We start from the raw sequence: 27,273 nt of genomic DNA, 5'->3' as shown, positions 1-27,273 counted from the left end.
CAGGAAAAATCTTGATCATGTGACCGACAGACGAGAGGAGACGCCCTTCTTCACACCATACCGGCTCTGGAGTCTCGACTAAAGAGATTTTTCAAACTTATACTGATGGTCAAAGGTATGAGAATCTATATTTGCTTGCCTAGTGGACCTTTCCTTTTACATTTTTTAAAATTTAAGTTGTGATGGGGTTCAACAAGGGTTTTTTTATCAGCTGAGCACATGCGATATCGCAACACAAAGAGTCTTTGATAATCAACTCGTGGCACGCATTGTGCGCTTAAAATGTAAAATGAAAGGCCCATTGTAAAAGAAATACATTGTGTAGGCACTGCCCACCTTGAAGCACAGGGCAATTAAAGCTATAAACTGTAATAACTAATAAATTAGAGGTTCAGGATGGGAGCTCTGTGAGGCAGTTATGAACTAAGCAAGTATTGGATTCAGAGTTAGTAAGAATAAATTACATTGCTTCATTTGCTTGGTTGTTTATTTCTGAAAAATTATTTTTACATAAAAATCTACCAATATGATTGCAAGTTAGAGGTGTAGTAATTTATTCTTACTTAGCTTGGATCAGCCACAGAACTATAAGCTTGGCACTGGTGGGGACAAAATGTAATTTAAGTATATATAAATATGGAATGCCATACAATAAATGTGAAAAATATTATTTTGCTTTCTGCCTGATTCTATTCCTTCCTTAATGAATGTAGCATAGCCAGCCTGACAATTTAGCCCCACTATTCTAAGATTTTGGTGTTCAATGATTGTAAAAACAATGAATTTCTAAAGTAATGAACAATGATAATGACTTAAAATTGCATACCAGGACCAAATTGTCATGTAGTCTAAATTGATTAATAATTCATAAAAAATCTACAGCTTGCAGTTACTGGCCCTTCCCCAAACAGGACTTTTTTGACCCTCATCAGGATTTAAAAAATTTAGGTTTTATTTTTTCCATTGTACCATAGCTAGTTTAGGTACCTTTATCATTTTTCCCTCTTCGATCCTTAAGAAGCATAAGGCCAGATCAATCGCTCTCTTGCTCTCTCTTGCTCTGTTGCTTTAAAAGTACTATAAACCAGCTGGTAGTATGATCTGGTAGTATGATCTGGTAGTATGATCTGGTAGTATGATCTGGTAGTATGACCAGCTAGTATGAATAGTTTGTATGACCAGCTGCTGGTATGACCAGTTCCTCACGATGTTGCGTTAGATGCCACGCAACAATGCGTTTATCAGTCTCTTTATAAACAAAAAGATATTAAACAGTTTGGCGTGGACGCTCTAGCTACGTTGCCTTAAATCTTGACTCATGCCTGTGCAGTGGACTAGCCCCGTTTACACTGCACTCGATTTATTGAGACGGCACAGCTAAAATGAGTACCCGCGACCAGTTCATCGGTTCATCCGTGCCCGGCCTTTGTTTTAGTAGACTGAGCACTAATAGACTGGGTACCCATTTTAGCCGTGCCGTGCCGAAAAACGTGTAAACGGGGCTATTTAATAGTGCACAAAGTTATACATAACGTCTTTTGTGTTATAATGACCTTTCAGTCACTTTTCTAGCTGAAATTTCAAGACGAACTCACAAATCACAATGTCAATGAGCAGCAGTTCATCCGAAGAGGATTATGATGATTATGGTATGCAGTTTAATCCATCCATATATACAAGTTTTGTTTATACTATTAAGGCGGTTGCCGGTATGAAAGCCGGATAGCGCTATCCACCGGATAGTGATTTTTCAGTCGCTTAAATAGCCCGTTGTTTGCTATAACTTTGATAAAATCTTAGTATTCCTAAATCGAGGATGCTCTTTAATAATTGTTGGTTCCAAAGATGAAATTTTATCGCTTTTCGAGCATTTTTAGAACGGTTGAAAAAAACACTATACGGTGGACTGTGGATAGGAAGGAACGGACCCGCACGGCTAAAATTCATAAATTATATTTATAGTCAATACACATTCTCATCAGTCCTTTTCAATCAGGGAAAACAAACTTTTTTAAAAAATCACCATAATATAATTATGATCGTCATATTTTTCATATTCAGATGAAAGTCATGAAACAGATGAAAGAATCCGCGATCTGGAAATATTTATCAAAGAATTGCAACCAAAAATGTTAAATCTTATGAATGAATTTGCTGATGCGGAAATGTTTCTTATTGATGGAGACTCGTTGTTAATGGAACTTGCTTTAGAAAAGGATTTAGATTGGACTTATAGCGGTCAGATATTGCATCTGGTATACCTCTTTGAACGATACCTACATTTCTTTGTCCGAAAAGATGGCATTTTTCAAATCATCTTCTTCAAGAATCTTGAAAGCGTGTGGAAATCGCAGCCATGTGTTTACCTTGCACGTAAAATTATCTTGCAACATCTTCTTGCAAATGTCAGCTTTAAGGTTCTGTTTGATTTTGAGAGTCCTTGGGATCCTAATTTTTTTAGTTACATAAAGAAATATTCCCCATCATTCATGCTTCTTTCTGATGGTGAAATCTTACATGAACCCGAAAGACAAAGATTGATTCCTGAGAATGCTCTTAGAATCTTCGTTCTTCATTTTTTGAAAGTTCTCAGCTTAGAAATGAATTGCGCGTTTACTTATGGCATAGAGTTTGGTACATCCACTCTTAACGGTTTCCATATCATGCATTCCCAAAGATTTAGAAAATGGAAACTACCAACGCCAGACGGGTCCGGGGTAACCAGAGCGTTTGTATCCTCTAGCAGTTTAACACAGGACATTAATCGTGCTGTGGTAAAGTTGAAATCCGTCTCCTCCATGTTTAATACAGAATGTCAAGATGAGGTTGGCGCTATTGATTGTCGTCTTCTCCTTCACTCAGTAACAGCTGCTGTATATCTAAAATTATTTAGTAAAGGTCCCGGAAATCAAGATTTTCACCATGATATCATCCGTGTTCTGTTTATTCATGGTGTAATACTCACACAAGTTTCATTGAAGTACAGATCATTTTCTCTGGATGACTTTAAACGTGTGTTTAAGAATACAACGGTGGAGAGTCGGTTGAAAGAAAGTCTTGAAAAATTGCAGTTTATCATGGCAGAAGTTCTTGACGTATTTATCCAAGCATTAAAAGATGAAGACTCTCCTCGGTCGATGAAAGGAGTATGCGATGCTTGGGATGGACGGTTGTTTTATCAAGTTTTATTGTTGTTGGTAACAAGCAAGGCGAATGGAAGTGATCTTCAATTGTCCGATATTTCAAACCGAAAGTACGAATCTCTCGTCAAGGTTGCATCATCTTTGCTAGACGATGAGGAAAAACTTGAAGCGTTTCCTATCATCCATTGTCTTGAGAAACACTTGGCTGATTCTACACAAGTAAAGAATGTAGATTTCAAACATGGTGTGCTAGAGATTACAAAGAAATGGAGAAACGTGAAGGAGAGTAAAGATGGTTTGATCAAAATGGAGTGCTTGTTGTTGAATGAATACGCAGGGAAGATTCTTGAGAATACATCAGTAAGGAAGCTCGATATAAAGGATCCAGATGTCGCAGCTTTAGTTGTGAGCGGAAATAATTTTGACGAGAAATATCATTGGCATTCCGGAAGGCCACTCACTGATGAGTATAAAAGAACAGAAGAGAGTAACAACATTAATCAAGATAAACATGCCAGATTTATGCAGAGATATGGACAGTCATTGCATGGTGAAGTAACCTACAAGCCAATTGTCGTTAAGGATACAACAATCAAGAGTCACAAGAAAACGAGCAAGATTTCACAGAAAGCCCTAGCTATTCAACAAGATAATTCCCAGACGATAGAGGAAAAGGAACTAAGAAAAGAAGAGAATTCGTGGACGAGCGAGAGAAAAAAAGTTCAACAGTACGAAAATGAAGGAGAACTTGACATAGCACTTGAGAAACTCGATCGCTTTCTTAAAGGAGTAAACAAGCGTAAGATAAAAATTGACGTACAGCTAACGAGAGCACGAATCTTGTGGAAGATGTGGAAGGATTATTGTCATACAAATAAGGAAGATGATCGAGATGGAAGTAGGGCCGAGAGTCTCTTTCTCACGGTACAAGATTTAGTTGAAAACTATAAAGAAGATCTCTCGAAAAAAAATAAAGATACTCTTGGTGAGTACCTTGACGCGATTGGTTTCAAAAATATTGTGGTGAAGACGAATTTGACAACAAAGAAATTCGAAGCTAACGATGAATACAGTTTGAGAACATCAAGCTCCAGATTCCAACTGCACAACCTTGGCGATCAGTTAAAGAGAGAATCACGGACTGATCGGGACAATAGAATTGATCATTTTATTCCCGAAACGTGGCAAAGAAAAATGTTGGATGCAGTTGATAACAAGCAGTCAGCGTTGATTGTCGCACCAACATCTTCTGGGAAAACGTTTGCATCGTTTTATTGCATTGAACAAGTGTTGAAAGAGGATAATGACGGTGTCGTTGTTTACGTCTCGCCTACTAAAGCTTTGGTCAATCAAGTTTCAGCAACCTGTTGTGTAAGGTACTGTAGCGAAATATCGTTCACTGTGGTGATTTTTTTTTAAATCCGTAGTTGTTTCTTGCTGTCGATTTTCTTTACGTTTTCAATACCTAGAAATGAAATAGTTACTGCTTTAAATCTGCTTTATTACCTCGTTTTTCATTTTAAACATTTTAAACTATCTTTTATTATCTTATCATTTCATTATTAATCTACTTTTTTGCAGATACAAAAAGAAAATGCCTCCAGGAAAAAGTGTTTATGGTGTGTTCACTCGTGATTTTCGTCAAAACGCCCTTACATGTCAAATTCTCGTCACAGTTCCCCAATGCCTTGAGATCTTACTTCTTTCCCCCGCCAGACAAGATTGGGTTGAGAAGATCAGATATGTTGTATTTGATGAAGTTCATTGTATTGGTTCAGAGATTGGGGCTGAGGTATGGGAACATCTCTTGCTCATGATTCGCTGTCCATTCCTGGCCTTATCTGCGACTATCAGGAATCCGGACGATCTTCACAGCTGGTTGCAAAATGCTGAAAATGATAAACATTATCGTGACACTAGAAACAACACAATTCGTCCAAATGCACCAAAATCCTATAAAGTCGACCTCATAACGTACAACGAAAGATATAATGATCTCGAGAAGTTCAATTACCTACCAGGCCGGTCCAAGCCGATGATTGAGCATATTCATCCGTGTTCAGTAATAACCTCTCGTCAGCTGAAGCATTCAGGTACATTCCCCGCACACGTGAGTCTTTCGCCAAGAGAAACTTTGGCTTTCTACGATGCTTTCCAGAGGGTTTTCAATGAAGAGGATTCTTTATTGAGATTGACTCCAGAGTCCCACTTTCAGGATGAAACATTCATCACAAAACAAAGCGTTAGATCGTATGAAAATGCTTTGAAAGATGAGTTTATGAGCTACGTCAACAATAATGATAAGCGAGTGGAAAAGGTTATTGATAGTCTGTCTCCAAGTCGTACGATAGATTGGTCGGGTTCAAAAATATTAAAAAGAGATGCTCTCGCTTCCCAGATTTTCCCACTTGTCGAAGAATTGAAGGAAAAAGACCAACTACCTGTTATAGTTTTTAGTTTTGATCGGAATTTGTGCGAACGGTTTGCTGAGAGATTAATACATCGCCTACAGGCGAAGGAGGAAGAGCTTCGTAAAGGTAAAGCTAAAGATAAAGAAAAACAAGAGCAAAAAAAAGCAAAATTGGAAAAACGACAGCGTGATAGAGAAGAGGAGGTCGAGGTGATGCGAAAGACTGAATCATCTGGGCATGATTCGTTTCATCGTCAAAAAAAGACAACCGCTGAGACGGCATGTTTCTTATTTGATAATGCTCCACCAAAAAGTTGTAGTTATGCTGGGATAGGTGTTCTAGATGATCAAGATGCTCAGGTCATCGTTGAGAGGTTGGAAAAACCGAAGGGCATTATTAGTGTTGATGAAGTATTTAAGGAAGGACTAAGACGTGGAATTAGTTACCATCACGCCGGGATGCCAGGCAAACAGCGTGGTGTTGTCGAAATGTTGTTTCGAAAGAAATTTTTAAGAGTTGTGTTCGCTACTGGAACATTGGCACTAGGAATTCATATGCCATGTAAGACGGCCGTGTTTGCGGACGACTCCGTGTTTCTTAATACTCTTCAGTATCATCAGATCTCTGGTAGAGCAGGACGGCGTGGTTATGATCGGATTGGACATGTCCTTTTCTTCGGCATACCTCAAGCAAAGATCCAGCGTCTTATGACAGTCAGCCTGCCTCGTATCATTGGAAATTTTCCTCTGAATGTGTCATTGGTGTTGCGCTTGCTTCTTCTCGTGAATAATGTGAAAGAACGTGAAATTGCTATGAGTCAAGTTTTAGCACTTCTTCAGAATCCGCTGATTTGTAAGAATCAACCTGAACTTGATCTTCAGTTGAAACATCACTTTCTCTTCAGTGTAGAATTGTTGGTACGCCAGGTATGCAACTGAGACAGCAAAGTAACTAATCATTACACTATATTACAAATGCGTTTTCCCCATATCCTTTGTTTTTATGTTGTTATAACCATTGTGATCAATATTGTGATCGATGTCAAACAAGGCAAATCTGGAATATTTCACTATTACTCAGTATTAGCGCATTAAAATCAATGTTTATTATTATTATTATTATTATTATTATTATTATTATTATTATTATTATTATTATTATTATTATTAGCAATATGCCGGATGAAGCATTTCTGCACAGCGTACGGGGAAACATGAAAATTTATCTATCATTTGCAGAACATTGTTCCGTCGACGCATTTTTTTGATTCGTAACTTTGTTTATGTCCAATTGTAGGGACTGCTTGATGAGAAGGGTCATCCTCAAGGTTTAGCTGGTTTGGCCACCCACCTTCATTATCACGAACCTTCTAATTTCATCTTGGTCACATTCTTACGTGATGGACTTTTTCATGATATATGTCGCAGTGCTAGATCACGTGGTAAGTAAGCTTTACCAAAGCAGGGCCGTCGCTAGAAGCTTAATTGGACCAGGAGGTGTATATTCATATTTATATAATAACGTAAAGAATTCAAGCAATTTCATTGGTCGAGAGCCATGATCTATAAGAGGACAGACGCACGGAATGACGTCACAGCAATTTTCTTTTTACCGGTTTAATTTTGGATTTTTTTCAGTTTTATTATATAAAACAAATAGATTACAATGAACCGTTGTCTGTTCAGTTATAGATACACGGTATGACGTCCTATGTGATAAGAACAAAAGAGTGACCACTCGCCCCGGCGGCTCGTGGCCACTTTTTTTGTTCTTATCACATATGACGTCATACCGTGTATCTATAACTGAACAGACAACGGTTCATTGTAATCTATTTGTTAAATTCATGTTCGTACGACCGTATAGAAACAATAGCTAGCAAAAGAAATCAGTCGGGCATAAGACAAATATATGAATATATTACCCCCAATTAATTAGAATTGTCAGAATGGGTTAGAATTGTCATACCCCAAAATATTTTCTAAAGTATAAACTTTAAACTGAACATTTGCTTTAGCTTTCGCTACAATGTTTGACTGTTTGTGATAGAGTAGGCACAAATTTGTGAACTTAGAATTTTGACCTGACGTCTTGACATGTGAAACGCAATGCAAAATCCAGAAATGATTTTGCGCTGAACAGTAAATGGACTCGCCGAGAACGGCCGTGGTGGTCAATAAAGACAAACTTTCAATACTTTGAGCCTCAACAACTTGTTCGGCGGACAGTTTTATGGTTGCTTCAAATATTTTATACATTCACATTCCACATTTAAAAATAAATTTCCATTCTTAGATGGCACATTCTCCAAAGATTTCTTGAAATCCCTGGTAGTTTTGTTAAGTCATCTATTTGCTCGACGTAAACTACACAAAATAGTATTACGTCGTAACCGCAGCACATCTAAAGTTCTCCTGGAAGACTTACCAGCAAAGTTCAAAATTGGTCTTCAGAAATACAACAAAAAAGTTCGCGATGTGTTTGATCTGTACCTGCGTACAGTGGCTGGTCATGTCTACGACACTTTAGGAGAAGATGTCACATTACCATTATCCCGCACTAAGCTGATTTCATCTGAGAGTTACGTTGTTCCGTCACCAGCAGTAACATTAGAAGATAAACTAAAGTCTATTGCTATTCCGTATAAAGCATGTTCTGCGTTCGCAGCATTATCTGGCAACTCAGACACCAAGCTGTATAGTTCCCAGGATCTTCTATCTAATATTCGATATCAGGTATGTATGATCACAGACACAGTCACCGGTGATTTTGACCCCTTGTCCTTGAGGAAATCTGGTAATATACACGTGACATGACATGTGACGATGCCATTTCCTTTATACTCGTTCAAGTTGGGTGTTTTGCGAGTACTCTTCAAAGATTCGAAAGCTTTAGCTTTCTAAAACCCTGCAGGGTACGAGGTTGTTCTCCATAAATGTCAATAGGAACTTTCATACTCCTCCGCTTTCCCCTTTTGAGAATAATCAAAATATATACTGATGAGTAATGCAGTAGTAATGTTATGATATATGTTTTTTATCTTATTTCCTATACCTCAGTTAGGATGAGCTAAACTTTTCATTCATTTTTGTGGTAATTTTATTTAGGTCTACACGGATGTTAAAGTTATTCCCACTTTGGAGGATAATGTAGACCTTAACGCTTACGCATACGATTTCTTTAACCATGGCAACCAAAAAGCGTTAGTAAACGAGAATGGTTTAATGCAAGGCGATGCTTATAATCTAGTTAAAGACTTTATGTTGGTTCTGAAGTCCATTTCTGTCTCGCTAACTGAGTTGGCTCCGGATAAAGAGGATGATGACGTCATCCAAGCATTTACACAGCTCGCCGAAGAATATGAATCAACATTTAACGAGGCTTTCAAACGTTGAAATATGATGGCTTCAGAAAGATCATAACAATATCCTTGAAATGTGGTCGATATACAGAGATGTAGTAGATACGTTGAGATAATATTTAGTAAAAAGAAATCGCGCGTAGAAAACTATATATATATATATATATATATATATAAATATATATATATAATATATATATATATAAATATAAATAATATATATATATATAATATAATATATAATATATTAATATAAATATATATATTTGGTTAATTTCATATTTGTGGTTTAGTTTAGTTGGCATACTGTAAAATATACCCGAACATTGAACTGGAGAATGTATACTCAACATATAACAAAACAGGCAAAAACAAAGAAAAAGCCTGGAGTAAAGAATTTCTTATCATCTCCATATTCATTGACTCGGTAAAATTTCTGATTGCCATTACTTTAAAAATAATTAATAGACAAGTTAGTTTCTTAGGGTGACAATATGACGTTAAAGTGGATAAAACACTATATTAAAATAACTTTAGATCTACATTTTATAAAGTAGCTCTTAAATATAATCAGTTGAAAACTAAAACTGTGTTTTTGCATCCCAAAAACCTGTCTGCACATTAATGCCAATAAAAACAAGTTTTTACAAATAGACATTGAAATGTATGGTCCCAGATTTGAATCCACTGCATGAACCAACTAATCAAATGTGATAAGTAAATTGTATTAATCAGTGGTCATTACATTGTTTGACTAGTTTAACCCGGAAAGGTGCTATCAAACTGGCATTAAATCTTATACACCTGTTATTAATGATATAGTTGATCTAAGGATCCTTTATGTCAAAAGTAACTAAAAGCTAACTAGTTTCCATCTCCTGATACAAAAATTTTAGGCCCAAACTTGATAAAGGTGATAACAAAAACATACTTGATGGAATAATAAGGTACAGACTTCAAAACATCAATGCACATTATTTAAAATAGAAACATTTACCATTTATTACTTTAAAATTTGTATAAAATTATACAAAAATATAAAAGATATCATATAACATTTATTTTTAAGTGTGTTGATCTACCTAATTGTCAATTACATGATTTGAATTAGTATGACTAATGTTTTAAAGTTAATGTTTTTGTGAATATGGTAGTGTATTTCCCCCGGGTGGAATCAAAAGAGAGAAGCCAAAAGATGTGTCACAAGGCGAAAGTCAATTTGTGTCTTGGGAATTGGCAAAGAATTCCTTAGTTTTTGGTGTCAATTCTGTCACAAAATCTTTGGAGAAGGATAATCTTATGTTAGTTTTGGTGGGTACTCTTTACTAGAAACTGCAATATGTGATATTTAATAACATCTTCACTAAAAAGATTTTGAAAGAGTAAAATTCAAATGTGAGAGAATGTTTTGTAGGTGTGTGGATCAACAAAACCTGCCATTCTAAGCAATCATTTGATGTTACTAAGTGCTACAAGATCAACACCTTGTTGTGCAGTGTTTGGTCTTAGTGAAGTAATGGCTCCTCTTCTTGGATTAAAAACTGTAGCTGCTTGCGGTTTTAAGGTAGTGATTTGAATTATGCATAGTTATTTACTCAACTGAAACACCAATATGAGATAGCTGTTTGGTATTATTGCCTTTAATTAACCAAGGAATCTTTCCACACTTAGGGGGCCATAGCACAAAGCATTTTTTGTGTAGTTTTTCAAGTAATTTAAAACGCCAAGCTTTTTTGAGAACATGCACTGGTCACCACTCACCACCCCCTATGCAACACTATTAACACCATAGCTGCTAAATGAATATTAGAAAACTTCTTTACCTGAATTTCTGTTTTCAGAAGAATATCACTGCAAACATTTTGAAAGATCTTATGGAATACATTGTGTGCAAAATACCTCCATTACCAGAACAATATCTAGAAGTATGGAACAACAACGGGCATGAAATTTCTGACATTTCCCGAGATATTCGTGAAAACAAAATGCAAGGTGGTGTTAATCGGAATGTTTCAAACTTACCTTCCCAACCGAGCTAAATAAAGAGCAAAGCCAAAAGAACACTTCTGTTTTGCGAGGAAAGAAAAGGAAACTTGATGCTACCTACGTTAAAACTAAAATCAAGACATTACACCCAAGAGAAACGCCAAAAATTAAAAAGAAAAGGAAATTTCTGAAAAAACCTCGTAAGCCTTAGAGTTAGATCGTGGTCATCAACTTTCGTACGAAAATAAAGCAGTAATTAAATAGATTTTGAGAGGGGGGGAATAACTTGGTTCTTATAAAAGCCTTTTTTTAGCTCGCTGTACCTCAAAGGCTCAATTCTGAAAAACAACATTTAAAAATACGATTATTTCATAGCATGCATAGGATATCAACGAAGCAGACTTTGTAAATATTTTACTAGTTCTTGACTATAAAAAGCTGCTATAGTGTGTAGGACTGTCATGCTAGCGTTGCTCGTTGCGTTATCACTTCAGGTTTTCTCTGTGTCATGGGTATAGGAAGCATATGGAATAAGTGAACGCATTAATTAACCTAAGGGCCTGTTTATATGTTCGCCGTCTACCCGGGACGGCCGGAATTTTTTCATCCCGCTTAGCGGGGAAACTCGCCTAGGCGGGATGGCGTGTTTATATGGAGTTCATTTTGTAGTGCAGGTTCCTTCGACGGCATGTTTTATTGTAGAAAACGAATATGCCAATATATACACATGCTCATAATGTATGTTAATCGCGAATCATCCCGGCCAAGCGGGATGGAGTGTTTATATGGCAATTTCTTCCGTTCCTTCTGACCCCTCACAACATAGTTTGTTATCTTTGGCCAACACTTTCAAAGGATTTAAAATTTTTGCATCCATTTCATTCACATTCATGTTTGAACCTTTCTTCAACAAAATAAACTCCCTTTCCTTTCAAACCTTTTTAATTGATACAATACGATATCCCCCTTCTTTGCCTGTGTCTTTGTTCTCTCAGTTACGGAATACTTGGTGTAGGAAATGGTGTACGATAAAATCAACAACTTTGCATTTCCAGCACTGGTTTCCAGGAAAATTTTCTTGATCATGTGACCGACGGACACGGAGACGCCCACTGAGCTATTTTATGAGACGCCCTCTCGCACGATACCGGCTTATCTGGAGTCTCGACTAAAGATATCAAAAATCTTATTTTTCAAACTACAAATTGATACGAGGATCTATGTAAGGTGAGAACTATATTTGTTTGCCTAGTGGACCTTTTCTTTTACATTTTTACTCCGGCGTGAGCGACGGAGTTAAAATTCGCCTAGGTTGTTTTGTTATTGTTTTTTATTTTTCGTCGTTGCAAGTGTGTTAAGCGCAAATAACTAGTATTTGAAAAGTGTATGTGACTGTATTTATCTACGTCACACCAAGAGTTGTGGTGGACAGCTTTGGCTAATTTTCCGACGCGCGATTTGATTTTGCTCGCATGATACGTGTACGGCAAGAGAAACAAATAAACCGTTCTTTTGAATGAATGAGCCAGAATGAACCAGAATCTACATGCAGTATTAAAATATTCTTAAGGTAAGAATATATTTATACATATAGATCTGGTCCTATTTTAATAATATCGCTGCTATTCGCCGTTTAACAATGTGGTCGTGTATGGGCGCCTTGACACGTCACAGTTTGCACAGGAAAAGATTAATATAACTATAGGGTGAGTGAAAAAACCCCGACACCTTTGAAATTCAAATTAGCCGCATAGCGGCTGTAATGACAGAAGTTGCCTAAATATCTCATGGTATAGGAAGCATATGGAATAGTGAACGCATTAATTAACCTAGGCCTGTTTATATGTTCGCCGTCTACCCGGGACGGGAATTTTTCATCCCGCTTAGCGGGGAAACTCGCCTAGGCGGGATGGCGTGTATATGGAGTTCATTTGTAGTGCAGGTTCCTTCGACGGCATGTTTTATTGTAGAAAACGAGTATGCCAATATATACACATGCTCATAATGTAGTTAATCGCGAATCATCCCGGCCAAGCGGATGGAGTGTTTATATGGCAATTTCTTCCGTTCCTTCTGACCCCTCACAACATAGTTTGTTATCTTTGGCCAACACTTTCAAAGGATTTAAAATTTTTGCATCCATTTCATTCACATTCATGTTTGAACCTTTCTTCAACAAAATAAACTCCCTTTCAAACCTTTTTAATTGATACAATACGATATCCCCCTTCTTTGCCTGTGTCTTTGTTCTCTCAGTTACGGAATACTTGGTGTAGGAAATGGTGTACGATAAAATCAACAACTTTGCATTTCCAGCACTGGTTTCCAGGAAAATTTTCTTGATCATGTGACCGACGGACACGGAGACGCCCACTGAGCTATTTTATGAGACGCCCTTCTTCGCACGATACCGGCTTATCTGGAGTCTCGACTAAAGATATCAAAAATCTTATTTTTTCAAACTACAAATTGATACGAGGATCTATGTAAGGTATGAGAATCTATATTTGTTTGCCTAGTGGACCTTTTCTTTTACATTTTTACTCCGGCGTGAGCGACGGAGTTGAAAATTCGCCTAGGTTTTGTTTTGTTATTGTTTTTTTTTATTTTTCGTCGTTGCAAGTGTGTTTAAGCGCAAAATAAACTAGTATTTGAAAAGTGTATGTGACTGTATTTATCTACGTCACACCAAGAGTTGTGGTGGACAGCTTTGGCTAATTTTCCGACGCGCGATTTGATTTTGCTCGCATGATACGTGTACGGCAAGAGAAACAAATAAACCGTTCTTTTGAATGAATGAGCCAGAATGAACCAGAATCTACATGCAGTATTAAATATATTCTTAAGGTAAGAATATTATTTATTTATACATATAGATTCTGGTCCTATTTTAATAATATCGCTGCTATTTCGCCGTTTAACAAGATGTGGTCGTGTATGGGCGCCTTGACACGTCACAGTTTGCACAGGATTAAAGATTTAATATAACTATAGGGTGAGTGAAAAAACCCCGACACCTTTGAAATTCAAATTAGCCGCATAGCGGCTGTAAGTGACAGAAGTTGCCTAAATATCTCATGGGTATAGGAAGCATATGGAATAAGTGAACGCATTAATTAACCTAAGGGCCTGTTTATATGTTCGCCGTCTACCCGGGACGGGAATTTTTTCATCCCGCTTAGCGGGGAAACTCGCCTAGGCGGGATGGCGTGTTTATATGGAGTTCATTTTGTAGTGCAGGTTCCTTCGACGGCATGTTTTATTGTAGAAAACGAGTATGCCAATATATACACATGCTCATAATGTATGTTAATCGCGAATCATCCCGGCCAAGCGGGATGGAGTGTTTATATGGCAATTTCTTCCGTTCCTTCTGACCCCTCACAACATAGTTTGTTATCTTTGGCCAACACTTTCAAAGGATTTAAAATTTTTGCATCCATTTCATTCACATTCATGTTTGAACCTTTCTTCAACAAAATAAACTCCCTTTCAAACCTTTTTAATTGATACAATACGATATCCCCCTTCTTTGCCTGTGTCTTTGTTCTCTCAGTTACGGAATACTTGGTGTAGGAAATGGTGTACGATAAAATCAACAACTTTTGCATTTCCAGCACTGGTTTCCAGGAAAATTTTCTTGATCATGTGACCGACGGACACGGAGACGCCCACTGAGCTATTTTATGAGACGCCCTTCTTCGCACGATACCGGCTTATCTGGAGTCTCGACTAAAGATATCAAAAATCTTATTTTTTCAAACTACAAATTGATACGAGGATCTATATAAGGTATGAGAATCTATATTTGTTTGCCTAGTGGACCTTTTCTTTTACATTTTTACTCCGGCGTGTTTTGTTTTTGTTTTTGTTTTTTTATTTTTTGTCGTCGCAAGTGTGTAATGGCGCGAAATATATGAGGTGTGATATCCGCCAATATTACCTCATTCACTTTTGAAATTAAGGGTTCAAATTATTAAATACAGACATTCAATCACACGATTTAAAGATGCGTTTTTGCAATGAAAGCATTTCATTCAGAACAATTTCATTCTGAGCAATTTCATCAGTCTTGAGAATTTCATTATGACTAATTTCATTCGGAACAATTTCATTATGACCAATTTCATTATTCGGAACAGATTTATTTGATATTGAAATTTGTATGGCACTCAGTAAAATAATGTGGCGTATTGAGTGGGTACTGGTGTAGTGGTACTGGGAACTGGGGTTTTAAGCCCTTAGCCCCATACGGACTGGCAAGTTTTCCTTGACAAATTTTCTTTTCCAAGCCTTCATTTGCTCGTGCATGTGTACGCAAAAAATTGACAAGTTTTCCTTGACAAGGCCTTGTGCAAAAGCTAGTCATGCCAGCTTTTCAACAAAGAAAAATGCTCGTGTGTAGTAGGGCCGTCAAGGAAAACTTAACAAGGAATTGTAATATAGGAAACATGATACACGTAATATGCACAATGAACAATGCACAATGGGTTATTGAAAAGGGATATCATGTAGCGATATAGCACAGTATGATTAAGCACAAAACAGTTAGTTGATACAGGAGCACGAGGAGAGCACATCTCAAGCACCGAAGCACGAATAAAGAGTTATAAATATATGTGTGTGTTCTGTGAGTATTTGTAAAGAGCTGTCCCCCCAAACGACCCGACGATCCCGGACGTTAGAAGAGCCTAAACGAAGCCACACAAAAAGGGTCGTTTTTACAGAATTGCGCAGTAGGAGGAGCCCAACAATCTTCGAGCCAATCGAGCGGGTTTTTGAAGTTTTATCAAACTGCCAAGTAAGTATGGTTTTTTTCCTTTCTGCCCATTTCCATCAAGGTGATGAACTTTTTAGTATTTACTCGAGAGGCAAACAATGTGCTTTTATGAGTTTATCGGCGCTTCTTACGGCCCGAAATTTTCCCTTATCGTCGTGGTCGAAGATTACATTTAATAATGTCTTATTACTATTGTCTTATTAATGCCTTTTATTGTTGTGTTGAGAATATTTGAGAGTTCTGCTCTTATTTGCTGGCGATTTCCTTGGATTGCATAAGCCTCCGCCATGTTTCACGTTGAATAGCATCCGTCATCTTTTTTTGTGTTTATGAGTTTCTCTTTGGCATTCCAAATCAAATGAAATTGCTCCAAATGAAATTGTTCCGAATGAAATTGTTCATAATGGAATTGTTCATAATGAAATTGTTCCGAATGAAATTGGTCATAATGAAATTGTTCATAATGAAATTGGTCATAATGAAATTGTTCATAATGAAATTTCTCCGAATGAAATTGGTCATAATGAAATTGTTCATAATGAAATTGTTCATAATGAAATTGGTCATAATGAAATTGTTCCGAATGAAATTGGTCATAATGAAATTGTTCATAATGAAATTGGTCATAATGAAATTGTTCATAATGAAATTGGTCATAATGAAATTCTCAAGACTGAAATTGCTCATAATGAAATTGTTCATAATGGAATTGTTCATAATGAAATTGTTCCGAATGAAATTGGTCATAATGAAATTGTTCATAATGAAATTGGTCATAATGAAATTGTTCATAATGAAATTTCTCCGAATGAAATTGGTCATAATGAAATTGTTCATAATGAAATTGTTCATAATGAAATTGGTCATAATGAAATTGTTCCGAATGAAATTGGTCATAATGAAATTGTTCATAATGAAATTGGTCATAATGAAATTGTTCATAATGAAATTGGTCATAATGAAATTCTCAAGACTGAAATTGCTCATAATGAAATTGTTCATAATGAAATTGGTCATAATGAAATTGTTCATAATGAAATTGTTCATAATGAAATTGTTCATAATGAAATTGTTCATAATGAAATTTCTCCGAATGAAATTGGTCATAATGAAATTCTCACGAATGAAATTGCTTAGAATGAAATTGTTCTGAATGAAATTCCGAACAGGAAACAGCTTTCATTGCAAAAACGCATCTAAAATCGTGTAATTGAATGTCTGCATTTAATTATTGAACGCTTAATTTCAAAAGTGAATGAGGTAATATTGGCGGATATCACACCTCATAGAAATATACTTGTATTTGACGTGTGTATGTAACCGTATTTATCTACGTCCCAGTCTTATCTCCCAAGAGTTGTGGTGCACAGCTTTCGCTAATTTTCCAATGCGCGATTCGATTTCGCGGCAATTTCTCCAAGAGGAACAAATGAAATAAACCGTTCTTTTCATGCTGTTCGATTAAGTAAAGTTTAGATTGAATTGGGGTAAGAATATATTTAATACATGTATAGATTCCGGTCCTATTTTAATAATATCGCTGCTATTTCGCCGTTTAACAAGATGATGATGGGCGCGTTGACACGTCGCGTTGTTTGCACAGGATCGAAGATTTAATATAACTATATAACTGCGAATTCCAAAGGCGAATGTATCATGCGGTTTATTTACATTTTTGAACAATTAAACAATTTGGCGTGGACGCTCTAGCTACGTTGCCTTAAATCTTGACTCATGCCTGTGCAATCGATTTAATGGCACGGCTAAAATAGGTACCCGTACTCATTTCATCTGTGCTCTGCCTTTGTTTTGGTAGTCTGAACACTAATAAAATTGGGTGAGGGTACCAATTTTAGCCGTGCCGTGCCGATAAATTGACTATAGTGTAAACAGGGCTTAAGTGTAGTGTAAACGGGGCTATTTAATAGTGCACAAAGTCACAATGTTATAATGACCTTTCAGTCATTTTTCTAGCTGAAATTTCAAGAAGAACTCACAAATCACAATGTCAATGAGCAGCATACCCAGCAGTTCATCCGAAGAGGATTATGATGATTATGGTATGCGGTCAATCCATCCATATATACAACAAGTTCCGTTTATACTACTAGGGGTGGTTGTATGAAAGCCGGATAACGCTATCCACCGGATAGTGATTTTTCAGTCGCTTAAATAGCCCGTTGTTTGCTATATAATTTTGATAAAATCTTAGTATTCCTAAATCGAGGATCCTCTTTAATAATTGTTGGTTCCAAAGATGAAATTTTATCGCTTTTCGAGCATTTTTAGAACGGTTGAAAAAACACTATCCGGTGGAATGTGGATACGATATGCAGCCTTTGTTGTACAACTGGCCGCAGTTAATTTACTGGCAAGGAACGGACCCGCACGGCTAACATTCATAAATTATATTTATATTCATTACACATTCTCATCAGTTCTTTTCAATCAGGGAAAACAAACTTTTTTAAAAAATCCCAATAATATAATTATCATCGTTATATTTTTCATATTCAGATGAAAGAATCCGCGATCTGGAAATATTTATCAAAGAATTGCAACCAAAAATGTTAAATCTTATGAATGAATTTGCTGATGCGGAAATGTTTCTTATTGATGGAGACTCGTTGTTAATGGAACTTGCTTTAGAAAAGGATTTAGATTGGACTTATAGCGGTCAAATATTGCATCTGGTATACCTTTTTGAACGATACCTGCATTTCTTTGTCCGTAAAGATGGCATTTTTCAAATCATCTTCTTCAAGAATTTTGAAAACGTGTGGAAATCGCAGCCATGTGTTTACCTTGCACGTAAAATTATCTTGCAACATCTTCTTGCAAATGTCAGCTTTAAGGTTCTGTTTGATTTTGAGAGTCCTTGGGATCCTAATTTTTTTAGTTACATAAAGAAATATTCCCCATCATTTATGCTTCTTTCTGATGGTGAAATCTTACATGAACCCGAAAGACAAAGATTGATTCCTGAGAATGCTCTTAGAATCTTCGTTCTTCATTTTTTGAAAGTTCTCAGCTTAGAAATGAATTGTGCGTTTACTTATGGCATAGAGTTTGGTACATCCACTCTTAACGGTTTCCATATCATGCATTCCCAAAGATTTAGAGAATGGAAACTACCTACGCCAGACGGGTCCCGAGTAACCAGAGCGTTTGTATCCTCTAGCAGTTTAACACAGGACATTCATCGTGCTGTGGTGAGTTTGAAATCCGTCTCCTCCATGTTTAATACAGAATGTCAAGATGAGGTTGGCGCTAATGATTGTCGTCTTCTCCTTCACTCAGTAACAGCTGGTGTATATCTAAAATTATTTAGTGAAGGTCCCGGAAATCAAGATTTTCACCATGATATCATCCGTGTTCTGTTTATTCATGGTGTAATACTCACACAAGTTTCATTGAAGTACAGATCATTTTCTCTGGATGACTTTAAACGTGTGTTTAAGAATACAACGGTGGAGAGTCGGTTGAAAGAAAGCCTTGGAAAATTGCAGTTTATCATGGCAGAAGTTCTTGATGTATTTATCCAAGAATCAAAAGATGAAGACTCTCCTCGGTCGATGAAAGGAGTATGCGATGCTTGGGATGGACGGTTGTTTTATCAAGTTTTATTGCTGTTGGTAACAAGCAAGGCGAATGGAAGTGATCTTGAATTGTCCGATATTTCAAAACGAAAGTACGAATCTCTCGTCAAGGTTGCATCATCTTTGCTAGACGATGAGGAAAAACTTGAAGCGTTTCCTATCATCCATTGTCTTGAGAAACACTTGGCTGATTCTACGCAGGTAAAGAATGTAGATTTCAAACATGGTGTGCTAGAGATGAAATACGTGAAGGAGAGTAAAGATGGTTTGATCAAAATGGAGTGCTTGTTGTTGAATGAATACGCAGGGAAGATTCTTGAGAATACATCAGTAAGGAAGCTCGATATAAAGGATCCAGATGTCGCAGCTTTAGTTGTGAGCGGAAATAATTTTGACGAGAAATATCATTGGCATTCCGAAAGGCCACTCACTGATGAGTATAAAAGAACAGCAGAGAGTAACAACAGTAATCAAGATAAATATGCAAGATTTATGCAGAGATATGGACAGTCATTGCATGGTGAAGTAACCTACAAGCCAATTGTCGTTAAGGATACAACAATCAAGAGTCACAAGAAAACGAGCAAGATTTCACAGAAAGCCCTAGCTATTCAACAAGATAATTCCCAGACGATAGAGGAAAAGGAACTGAGAAAAGAAGAGAATTCGTGGACGAGCGAGAAAGAAAAAGTTCAACAGTACAAAGACGAAGGAAAACTTGACAAAGCACTTCAGGAACTCGATCGCTTTCTTAAAGGAGTAAACAAGCGAAAGATAAAAATTGATGTACAGCTAACGAGAGCACGAATCTTGTGGGAGATGTGGAAGGATTATTGTCATACAAATGAGGAAGACGATCGAGATGGAAGTAGGGCCGAGAGTCTCTTTCTTACGGTACAAGATTTAGTTGAAAACTATAAAGAAGATCTCTCGAATAAAAATAAAGATACTCTTGGTGAGTACCTTGACGCGATTGGTTTCAATAATATTGTGGTGAAGATGAATTTGACAACAAAGGAATTCGAAGCTAACGATGAATACAGTTTGAGAACATCAAGCTCCAGATTCCAACTGCACAACCTTGGCGATCAGTTAAAGAGAGAATCACGGACTGATCGGGACAATAGAATTGATCATTTTATTCCCGAAACATGGCAAAGAAAGATGTTGGATGCAGTTGATAACAAGCAGTCAGCGTTGATTGTCGCACCAACATCTTCTGGGAAAACATTTGCATCGTTTTATTGCATTGAACAAGTGTTGAAAGAGGATAATGACGGTGTCGTTGTTTACGTCTCGCCGACTAAAGCTTTGGTCAATCAAGTTGCAGCAACCTGTTGTGTAAGGTACTGTAGCGAAATATCGTTGACTGTGGTGATTTTTTTTTAAATCCGTAGTTGTTTCTTGCTAGAAATGAAATAGTTACTGCTTTAAATCTGCTTGGTTTATTTATTACCTCGTTTTTCATTTTAAACATTTTAAACTATCTTTTATTATCTTATCATTTCATTATTAAACTACTTTTTCACAGATACAAAAAGAAAATGCCTCCAGGAAAAAGTGTTTATGGTGTGTTCACTCGTGATTTTCGTCAAAACGCCCTTACATGTCAAATTCTCGTCACAGTTCCCCAATGCCTTGAGATTTTACTTCTCTCCCCTGCCAGACAAGATTGGGTTGAGAAGATCAGATATGTTGTATTTGATGAAGTTCATTGTATTGGTTCAGAGATTGGGGCTGAGGTATGGGAACATCTCTTGCTCATGATTCGCTGTCCATTCCTGGCCTTATCTGCGACTATCAGGAATCCGGACGATCTTCATAGCTGGTTGCAAAATGCTGAAAATGATAAACATTATCGTGACACTAGAAACAACACAATTCGTCCAAATGCACCAAAATCCTATAAAGTCGACCTCATAACGTACAACGAAAGATATAATGATCTCGAGAAGTTCAATTATCTACCAGGCCAGTCCAAGCCGATGATTGAGCATATTCATCCGTGTTCAGTAATAACCTCTCGTCAGCTGAAGCATTCAGGTACATTCCCCGCACATGTGAGTCTTTCGCCAAGAGAAACTTTGGCTTTCTACGATGCATTCCAGAAGGTTTTCAATGAAGAGGATTCTTTATTGAGACTGACTCCAGAGTCCCACTTTCAGGATGAAACATTCATCACAAAACAAAGCGTTAGATCGTATGAAAATGCTTTGAAAGATGAGTTTATGAGCTACGTCAACAATAATGATAAGCGAGTGGAAAAGGTTATTGATAGTCTATCTCCAAGTCGTGCGATAGATTGGTCGGATTCAAAAATATCAAAAAGAGATGCTCTCGCTTCCCAGATTTTCCCACTTGTCGAAGAATTGAAGGAAAAAGACCAACTACCTGTTATAGTTTTTAGTTTTGATCGGAATTTGTGCGAACGGTTTGCTGAGAGATTAATACATCGCCTACAGGCAAAGGAGGAAGAGCTTCGTAAAGGTAAAGCTAAAGATAAAGAAAAACAAGAGCGAATAAAAGCAAAATTGGAAAAACGACAACGTGATAGAGAAGAGGAGGTCGAGGTGATGCGAAAGACTGAATCATCTGGGCATGATTCGTTCCATCGTCAAAAAAAGACAACCGCTGAAACGGCATGTTTCCTATTTGATAATGCTCCATCAGAAAGTTGTAGTTACGCTGGGATAGGTGTTCTAGATGATCAAGATGCTCAGGTCATCGTTGAGAGGTTGGAAAAATCGAAGGGCATTAGCGTTGATGAAGTCTTTAAGGAAGGACTAAGACGTGGAATTAGTTACCATCACGCCGGAATGCCAGGCAAACAGCGTGGTGTTGTCGAAATGTTGTTTCGAAAGAAATTTTTAAGAGTTGTGTTCGCTACTGGGACATTGGCACTAGGAATTCATATGCCATGTAAGACGGCCGTGTTTGCGGACGACTCCGTGTTTCTTAATACTCTTCAGTATCATCAGATCTCTGGTAGAGCAGGACGGCGTGGTTATGATCGGATTGGACATGTCCTTTTCTTCGGCATACCTCAAGCAAAGATCCAGCGTCTTATGACAGTCAGCCTGCCTCGTATCATTGGAAATTTTCCTCTGAATGTGTCATTGGTGTTGCGCTTGCTTCTTCTCGTGAATAATGTGAAAGAACGTGAAATTGCTATGAGTCAAGTTTTAGCACTTCTTCAGAATCCGCTGATTTGTAAGAATCAACCTGAACTTGATCTTCAGTTGAAACATCACTTTCTCTTCAGTGTAGAATTGTTGGTACGCCAGGTATGCAACTGAGACAGCAAAGTAACTAATCATTACACTATATTACAAATGCGTTTTCCCTATATCCCTTGTTTTTATGTTGTTATAACCATTGTGATCAATATCGTGATCGATGTCAAACAAGGCAAATCTAGAATATTTCACTATTACTCAGTATTAGCGCATTAAAATCAATGTTTATTATCATTATTATTATTATTATTATTATTATTATTATTATTATTATTATTATTATTATTAGCAATATGCCGGATGAAGCATTTCTGCACAGCGTATGGGGAAACATGAAAATTTATCTATCATTTGCAGAACATTGTTCCGTCGACGCATTTTTTTGATCCGTAACTTTGTTTGTGTCCAATTGTAGGGACTGCTTAATGAGAAGGGTCATCCTCAAGGTTTAGCTGGTTTGGCCACCCACCTTCATTATCACGAACCTTCTAATTTCATCTTGGTCACATTCTTACGTGATGGACTTTTTCATGATATATGTCGCAGTGCTAGATCACGTGGTAAGTAAGCTTTACCTAAGCAGGGCCGTCGCTAGAAGCTTAATTGGATCAGGGGGTGTATATTCATATATTCATGTTGGCGTACAACCGTAGAAACAATAACTAACAAAAAAAATCAGTCGGGCATAAGACAAATATATGAAATATGTTACCCCCAATTAATTAGAATTGTCAGAATGGGTTAACATCATCCCAAAATATTTTCTAAAGCATAAACTTTAAACTGAACATTTGCTTTAGCATTCGCTAAACTGTTTGTGATAGAGTAGGCACAAATTTGTAAACTTAGAATTTTGACCTGACGTCTTGACACGTGAAACGCAATGCAAATTCCAGAGATGATTTTGCGCTGAACAGTAAATGGACTCGCCGAGAACGGCCGTGGTGGTCAATAAAGACAAACTTTCAATACTTTGAGCCTCAACAACTTGTTCGGCGGACAGTTTTATGGTTGCTTCAAATATTTTATACATTCACATTCCACATTTAAAAATAAATTTCCATTCTTAGATGGCACATTCTCCAAAGATTTCTTGAAATCCCTGGTAGTTTTGTTAAGTCATCTGTTTGCTCGACGTAAACTGCACAAAATAGTATTACGTCGTAACCGCAGCACATCTAAAGTTCTACTGGAAGACTTACCAGCAAAGTTCAAAATTGGTCTTCAGAAATACAACAAAAAAGTTCGCGATGTGTTTGATCTGTACCTGCGTACAGTGGCTGGTCATGTCTACGACACTTTAGGAGAAGATGTCACATTACCATTATCCCGCACAAAGCTGATTTCATCTGAGAGTTACGTTGTTCCGTCACCAGCAGTAACATTAGAAGATAAACTAAAGTCTATTGCTATTCCGTATAAAGCATGTTCTGCGTTCGCAGCATTATCTGGCAACTCAGACACCAAGCTGTATAGTTCCCAGGATCTTCTATCTAATATTCGATATCAGGTATGTATGATCACAGACACAGTCACCGCTTATTTTTTAATCCTTGTCCGCTTGAGGAAATCTGGTATTATACACGTGACATGACATGTGACGATGTTATTTCCTTTATACTCATTCAAGTTGGGTGTTTTGCGAGTACTCTTCAAAGATTCGAAAGCTTTAGCTTTCTAAAACCCTGGGTACGAGGTTGTTCTCCATAAATGTCAATAGGAACTTTCATTCTCCTCCGCTTTCCCCTGTTAAGAATAATTAAAATATATACTGATGAGTAATGCCGTAGTAATGTTATGATATATCTTTTTTATCTTATTTTCTATATCTTAGTTAGGATGAGCTAAACTTTTCATTAATTTTTGTGGTAATTTTATTTAGGTCTACACGGATGTTAAAGTTATTCCCACTTTGGAAGATAATGTAGACCTTAACGCTTACGCATACGATTTCTTTAACCATGGCAACCAAAAAGCGTTAGTAAACGAGAATGGTTTAATGCATGGCGATGCTTATAATCTAGTTAAAGACTTTATGTTGGTTCTGAAGTCCATTTCTGTCTCGCTAGCTGAGTTGGCTCCAGATAAAGGGGATGATGACGTCATCCGAGCATTTACACAGCTCGCCGAAGAATATGAATCAACATTTAACGAGGCTTTCAAACGTTGAAATATGATGGCTTCAGAAAGATCATAACAATATCCTTGAAATGTTGTCGATATACAGAGATGTTGTTGATACGTTGAGATAATATTTGGTATCGTTAGTTAATGTTGAAGAGGAAATCGCACGTATAAAACTATATACATACATTTGGTTTATAATTTCATATTTATGGTTTACTTAATTAGTTTGCATATTGTAAAATATACCCGAACATTGAACTGGAGAATGGATACTCAACATATAACAAAACAGGCAAAAACAAAGAAAAAGCCTGGAGTAAAGAATTTCTTATCATCTCCATATTCATTGACTCGGTAAAATTTCTGATTGCCATTACTTTAAATAATTAATAGACAAGTTAGTTTCTTAGGGGGTGACAATATGTTAAAGTGGATTAAACACTATATTAAAATAACTTTAGATTTACATTTTATAAAGTAGCTGTTAAATATAATCAGTTGAAAACTATAGCTGTGTTTCTGCATCTCAAAAACCTGTCCGCACATGAATGCCCATAAAAACAAGTTTTTACAAATAGACATTGAAATGTATGGTCCCAGATTTAAATCCACTGCATGAACCAACTAAATAAATGTGATAAGTAAATTGTATTAATCAGTGGTCATTACATTGTTTGACTAGTTTAACCTGGAAAGGTGCTATCAGACTGGCATAATTAAAATCTTTATACACCTGTTATTAACGATATAGTTGATCTAAGGATCCTTTATGTCAAAAGTAACTAAAAGCTAACTAGGTTCCATCTCTTGATACAAAAACTTTAGGCCCAAACTTGATAAAGGTGATAACAAAAACATACTTGATGGAATAATAAGGTACGGACTTCAAAACATCAATGCACATTATTTAAAATAGAAACATTTACCATTTATTACTTTAAAATTTGTATAAAATTATACAAAAATATAAATATATCATATAACATTTATTTCCATTTCATCTTGTCCCATGCAACAAGTGTGTTGATCTACCTAATTGTCAATTACATGATTTAAATTAGTATGACTAATGTTTTAAAGTTAATGTTTTTGTGAATATGGTAGTGTATTTCCCCCGGGTGGAATCAAAAGAGAGAAGCCAAAAGATGTGTCACAAGGCGAAAGTCAGTTTGTATCTTGGGAATTGGTAAAGAATTCCTTAGTTTTTGGTGTCAATTCTGTCACAAAATCTTTGGAGAAGGATAATCTTATGTTAGTTTTGGTGAGTACTATTTACTAGAAACTGCAATATGTGATCTTTAATAATATCTTCACTAAAAAGATTTTGAAACAGTAAAATTCAAATGTGAGTGAATGTTTTTTAGGTGTGTGGATCAACAAAACCTGCCATTCTAAGCAATCATTTGATGTTACTAAGTGCTACAAGATCAACACCTTGTTGTGCAGTGTTTGGTCTTAGTGAAGTAATGGCTCCTCTTCTTGGATTAAAAACTGTAGCTGCTTGCGGTTTTAAGGTAGTGATTTGAATTATGCATAGTTATTTACTCAACTGAAACACCAATATGAGATAGCTCTTTGGTATTATTGCCTTAAATTAACTAAGGAATCTTTCCAGACTTAGGGGGCCATAGCACAAAGCATTTTTTTTGTAGTTTTTCAAGTAATTTAAAACGCCAAGCTTTTTTGAGAACATGCACTGGTCACCACCAGGGGCGTAGCCAATGGGGGGCAAAGGGGGGCGGTCGCCCCCCCAATGGTTTTTAAAACCGTTCTCATGAAATATTTGAATCCAGCGGAATATGAGGAGGGGGGATCAAGTTAGGTAAGCAACCAGTAATCAGTAAATCTAAAGAGATTTTCATGCGTATTGTTTGTTGATCTAATGTAATAATGACAGAATTTTGTGATTTATGACCTTACGATTACTTTTAAAAGCTTGTATCAGAATGCGGGAAATGGCGTTTCCAAGCATTAGAAATCCCAAATTTTCCCGGGGGAGCCCCCCTGATAGTTTGTGGCTTCCCCACTCACTAGTCGCCCCCCCAAATTTTCTACCCTGGCTACGCCACTGGTCACCACCCCCTATGCAACACTATTAACACCATAGCTGCTAAATGAATATTAGAAAACTTCTTTACCTGAATTTCTGTTTTCAGAAGAATATCACTGCAAACATTTTGAAAGATCTTATGGAATACATTGTGTGCAAAATACCTCCATTACCAGAACAATATCTAGAAGTATGGAACAACAACGGGCATGAAATTTCTGACATTTCACGAGGTATTCGTGAAAACAAAATGCAAGGTGGTGTTAATCGGAATGTTTCAAACTTACCTTCCCAAACCGAGCTAAATAAAGAGCAAAGCCAAAAGAACACTTCTGTTTTGCGAGGAAAGAAAAGGAAACTTGATGCTACCTACGTTAAAACTAAAATCAAGACATTACACCCAAGAGAAACGCCAAAAATTAAAAAGAAAAGGAAATTTCTGAAAAAACCTCGTAAGCCTTAGAGTTAGATCGTGGTCATCAACTTTCGTACGAAAATAAAGCAGTAATTAAATAGATTTTGAGAGGGGGGGAATAACTTGGTTCTTATAAAAGCCTTTTTTTAGCTCGCTGTACCTCAA

The 27,273-nt window shown here is 36.7% G+C and overlaps 4 protein-coding genes and 1 long non-coding RNA gene across 11 annotated transcripts; 4 read left to right on the top strand and 1 right to left on the bottom strand.

The window, feature by feature from the left end:
- Window positions 1-27: 27 nt before the first annotated feature.
- LOC114528097 (probable ATP-dependent RNA helicase DDX60) lies at window positions 28-9,060 on the top strand. Of its 2 annotated transcripts, none has more exons than XM_028549680.1 (7): window positions 28-115; window positions 1,573-1,649; window positions 2,080-4,519; window positions 4,725-6,480; window positions 6,851-6,995; window positions 7,850-8,289; window positions 8,662-9,060. In XM_028549680.1, the coding sequence occupies exons 2-7, from the start codon at window positions 1,604-1,606 to the stop codon at window positions 8,947-8,949; spliced, it is 5,115 nt and encodes a 1,704-aa protein (XP_028405481.1). In that variant the 5' UTR covers window positions 28-115; window positions 1,573-1,603; the 3' UTR covers window positions 8,950-9,060. The 2 variants fall into 2 exon arrangements, with proteins under 2 accessions (XP_028405481.1, XP_028405480.1); XM_028549679.1 differs by having other exon boundaries at window positions 2,062-4,519.
- Window positions 8,285-11,018, bottom strand: LOC114528104. Of its 2 annotated transcripts, none has more exons than XR_003687468.1 (3): window positions 10,938-11,018; window positions 10,739-10,834; window positions 8,285-8,525 (listed from the first exon to the last, which is right to left on the bottom strand). It is a non-coding gene; the product is annotated as an uncharacterized LOC114528104 (long non-coding RNA). The 2 variants fall into 2 exon arrangements; XR_003687469.1 differs by lacking the exon at window positions 8,285-8,525 and adding an exon at window positions 10,114-10,194.
- Window positions 9,172-10,957, top strand: LOC114528103 (ribonuclease P protein subunit p38-like). 2 transcript variants are annotated; one of them, XM_028549691.1, is made up of 5 exons: window positions 9,172-9,342; window positions 9,812-9,862; window positions 10,070-10,226; window positions 10,330-10,479; window positions 10,760-10,957. In XM_028549691.1, exons 1-5 carry the CDS (start codon window positions 9,254-9,256, stop codon window positions 10,952-10,954), a joined length of 642 nt encoding a protein of 213 aa, XP_028405492.1. In that variant the 5' UTR covers window positions 9,172-9,253; the 3' UTR covers window positions 10,955-10,957. The 2 variants fall into 2 exon arrangements, with proteins under 2 accessions (XP_028405492.1, XP_028405491.1); XM_028549690.1 differs by having other exon boundaries at window positions 10,757-10,957.
- A 1,080-nt stretch (window positions 11,019-12,098) lies between the features above and the next one.
- On the top strand, window positions 12,099-27,265 carry LOC114528099 (probable ATP-dependent RNA helicase DDX60). 4 transcript variants are annotated; one of them, XM_028549682.1, is made up of 13 exons: window positions 12,099-12,128; window positions 13,218-13,392; window positions 14,519-14,693; window positions 17,656-17,741; window positions 18,199-20,626; window positions 20,812-22,564; window positions 22,932-23,076; window positions 23,587-24,026; window positions 24,399-24,997; window positions 25,469-25,519; window positions 25,748-25,904; window positions 26,008-26,157; window positions 26,800-27,265. In XM_028549682.1, the coding sequence occupies exons 4-9, from the start codon at window positions 17,687-17,689 to the stop codon at window positions 24,684-24,686; spliced, it is 5,109 nt and encodes a 1,702-aa protein (XP_028405483.1). In that variant the 5' UTR covers window positions 12,099-12,128; window positions 13,218-13,392; window positions 14,519-14,693; window positions 17,656-17,686; the 3' UTR covers window positions 24,687-24,997; window positions 25,469-25,519; window positions 25,748-25,904; window positions 26,008-26,157; window positions 26,800-27,265. The 4 variants fall into 4 exon arrangements, with proteins under 4 accessions (XP_028405483.1, XP_028405486.1, XP_028405482.1 ...); XM_028549685.1 differs by having other exon boundaries at window positions 17,644-17,741; window positions 24,399-24,808; XM_028549681.1 differs by having other exon boundaries at window positions 17,644-17,741.
- On the top strand, window positions 24,909-27,156 carry LOC114528092 (ribonuclease P protein subunit p38-like). The gene is made up of 5 exons (XM_028549672.1): window positions 24,909-24,997; window positions 25,469-25,519; window positions 25,748-25,904; window positions 26,008-26,157; window positions 26,800-27,156. Exons 1-5 carry the CDS (start codon window positions 24,909-24,911, stop codon window positions 27,154-27,156), a joined length of 804 nt encoding a protein of 267 aa, XP_028405473.1.
- Window positions 27,266-27,273: the final 8 nt, after the last annotated feature.

This window comes from Dendronephthya gigantea, unplaced genomic scaffold, assembly GCF_004324835.1.
Source record: "Dendronephthya gigantea isolate DGI-Jeju-01 unplaced genomic scaffold, DenGig_1.0 000048F, whole genome shotgun sequence".
Taxonomy (NCBI): Eukaryota; Metazoa; Cnidaria; class Anthozoa; order Malacalcyonacea; family Nephtheidae; genus Dendronephthya; species Dendronephthya gigantea.
The sequence above is the reverse complement of the archived record's forward strand: the minus strand, read 5'-3'. Positions and strand labels throughout refer to the sequence as shown.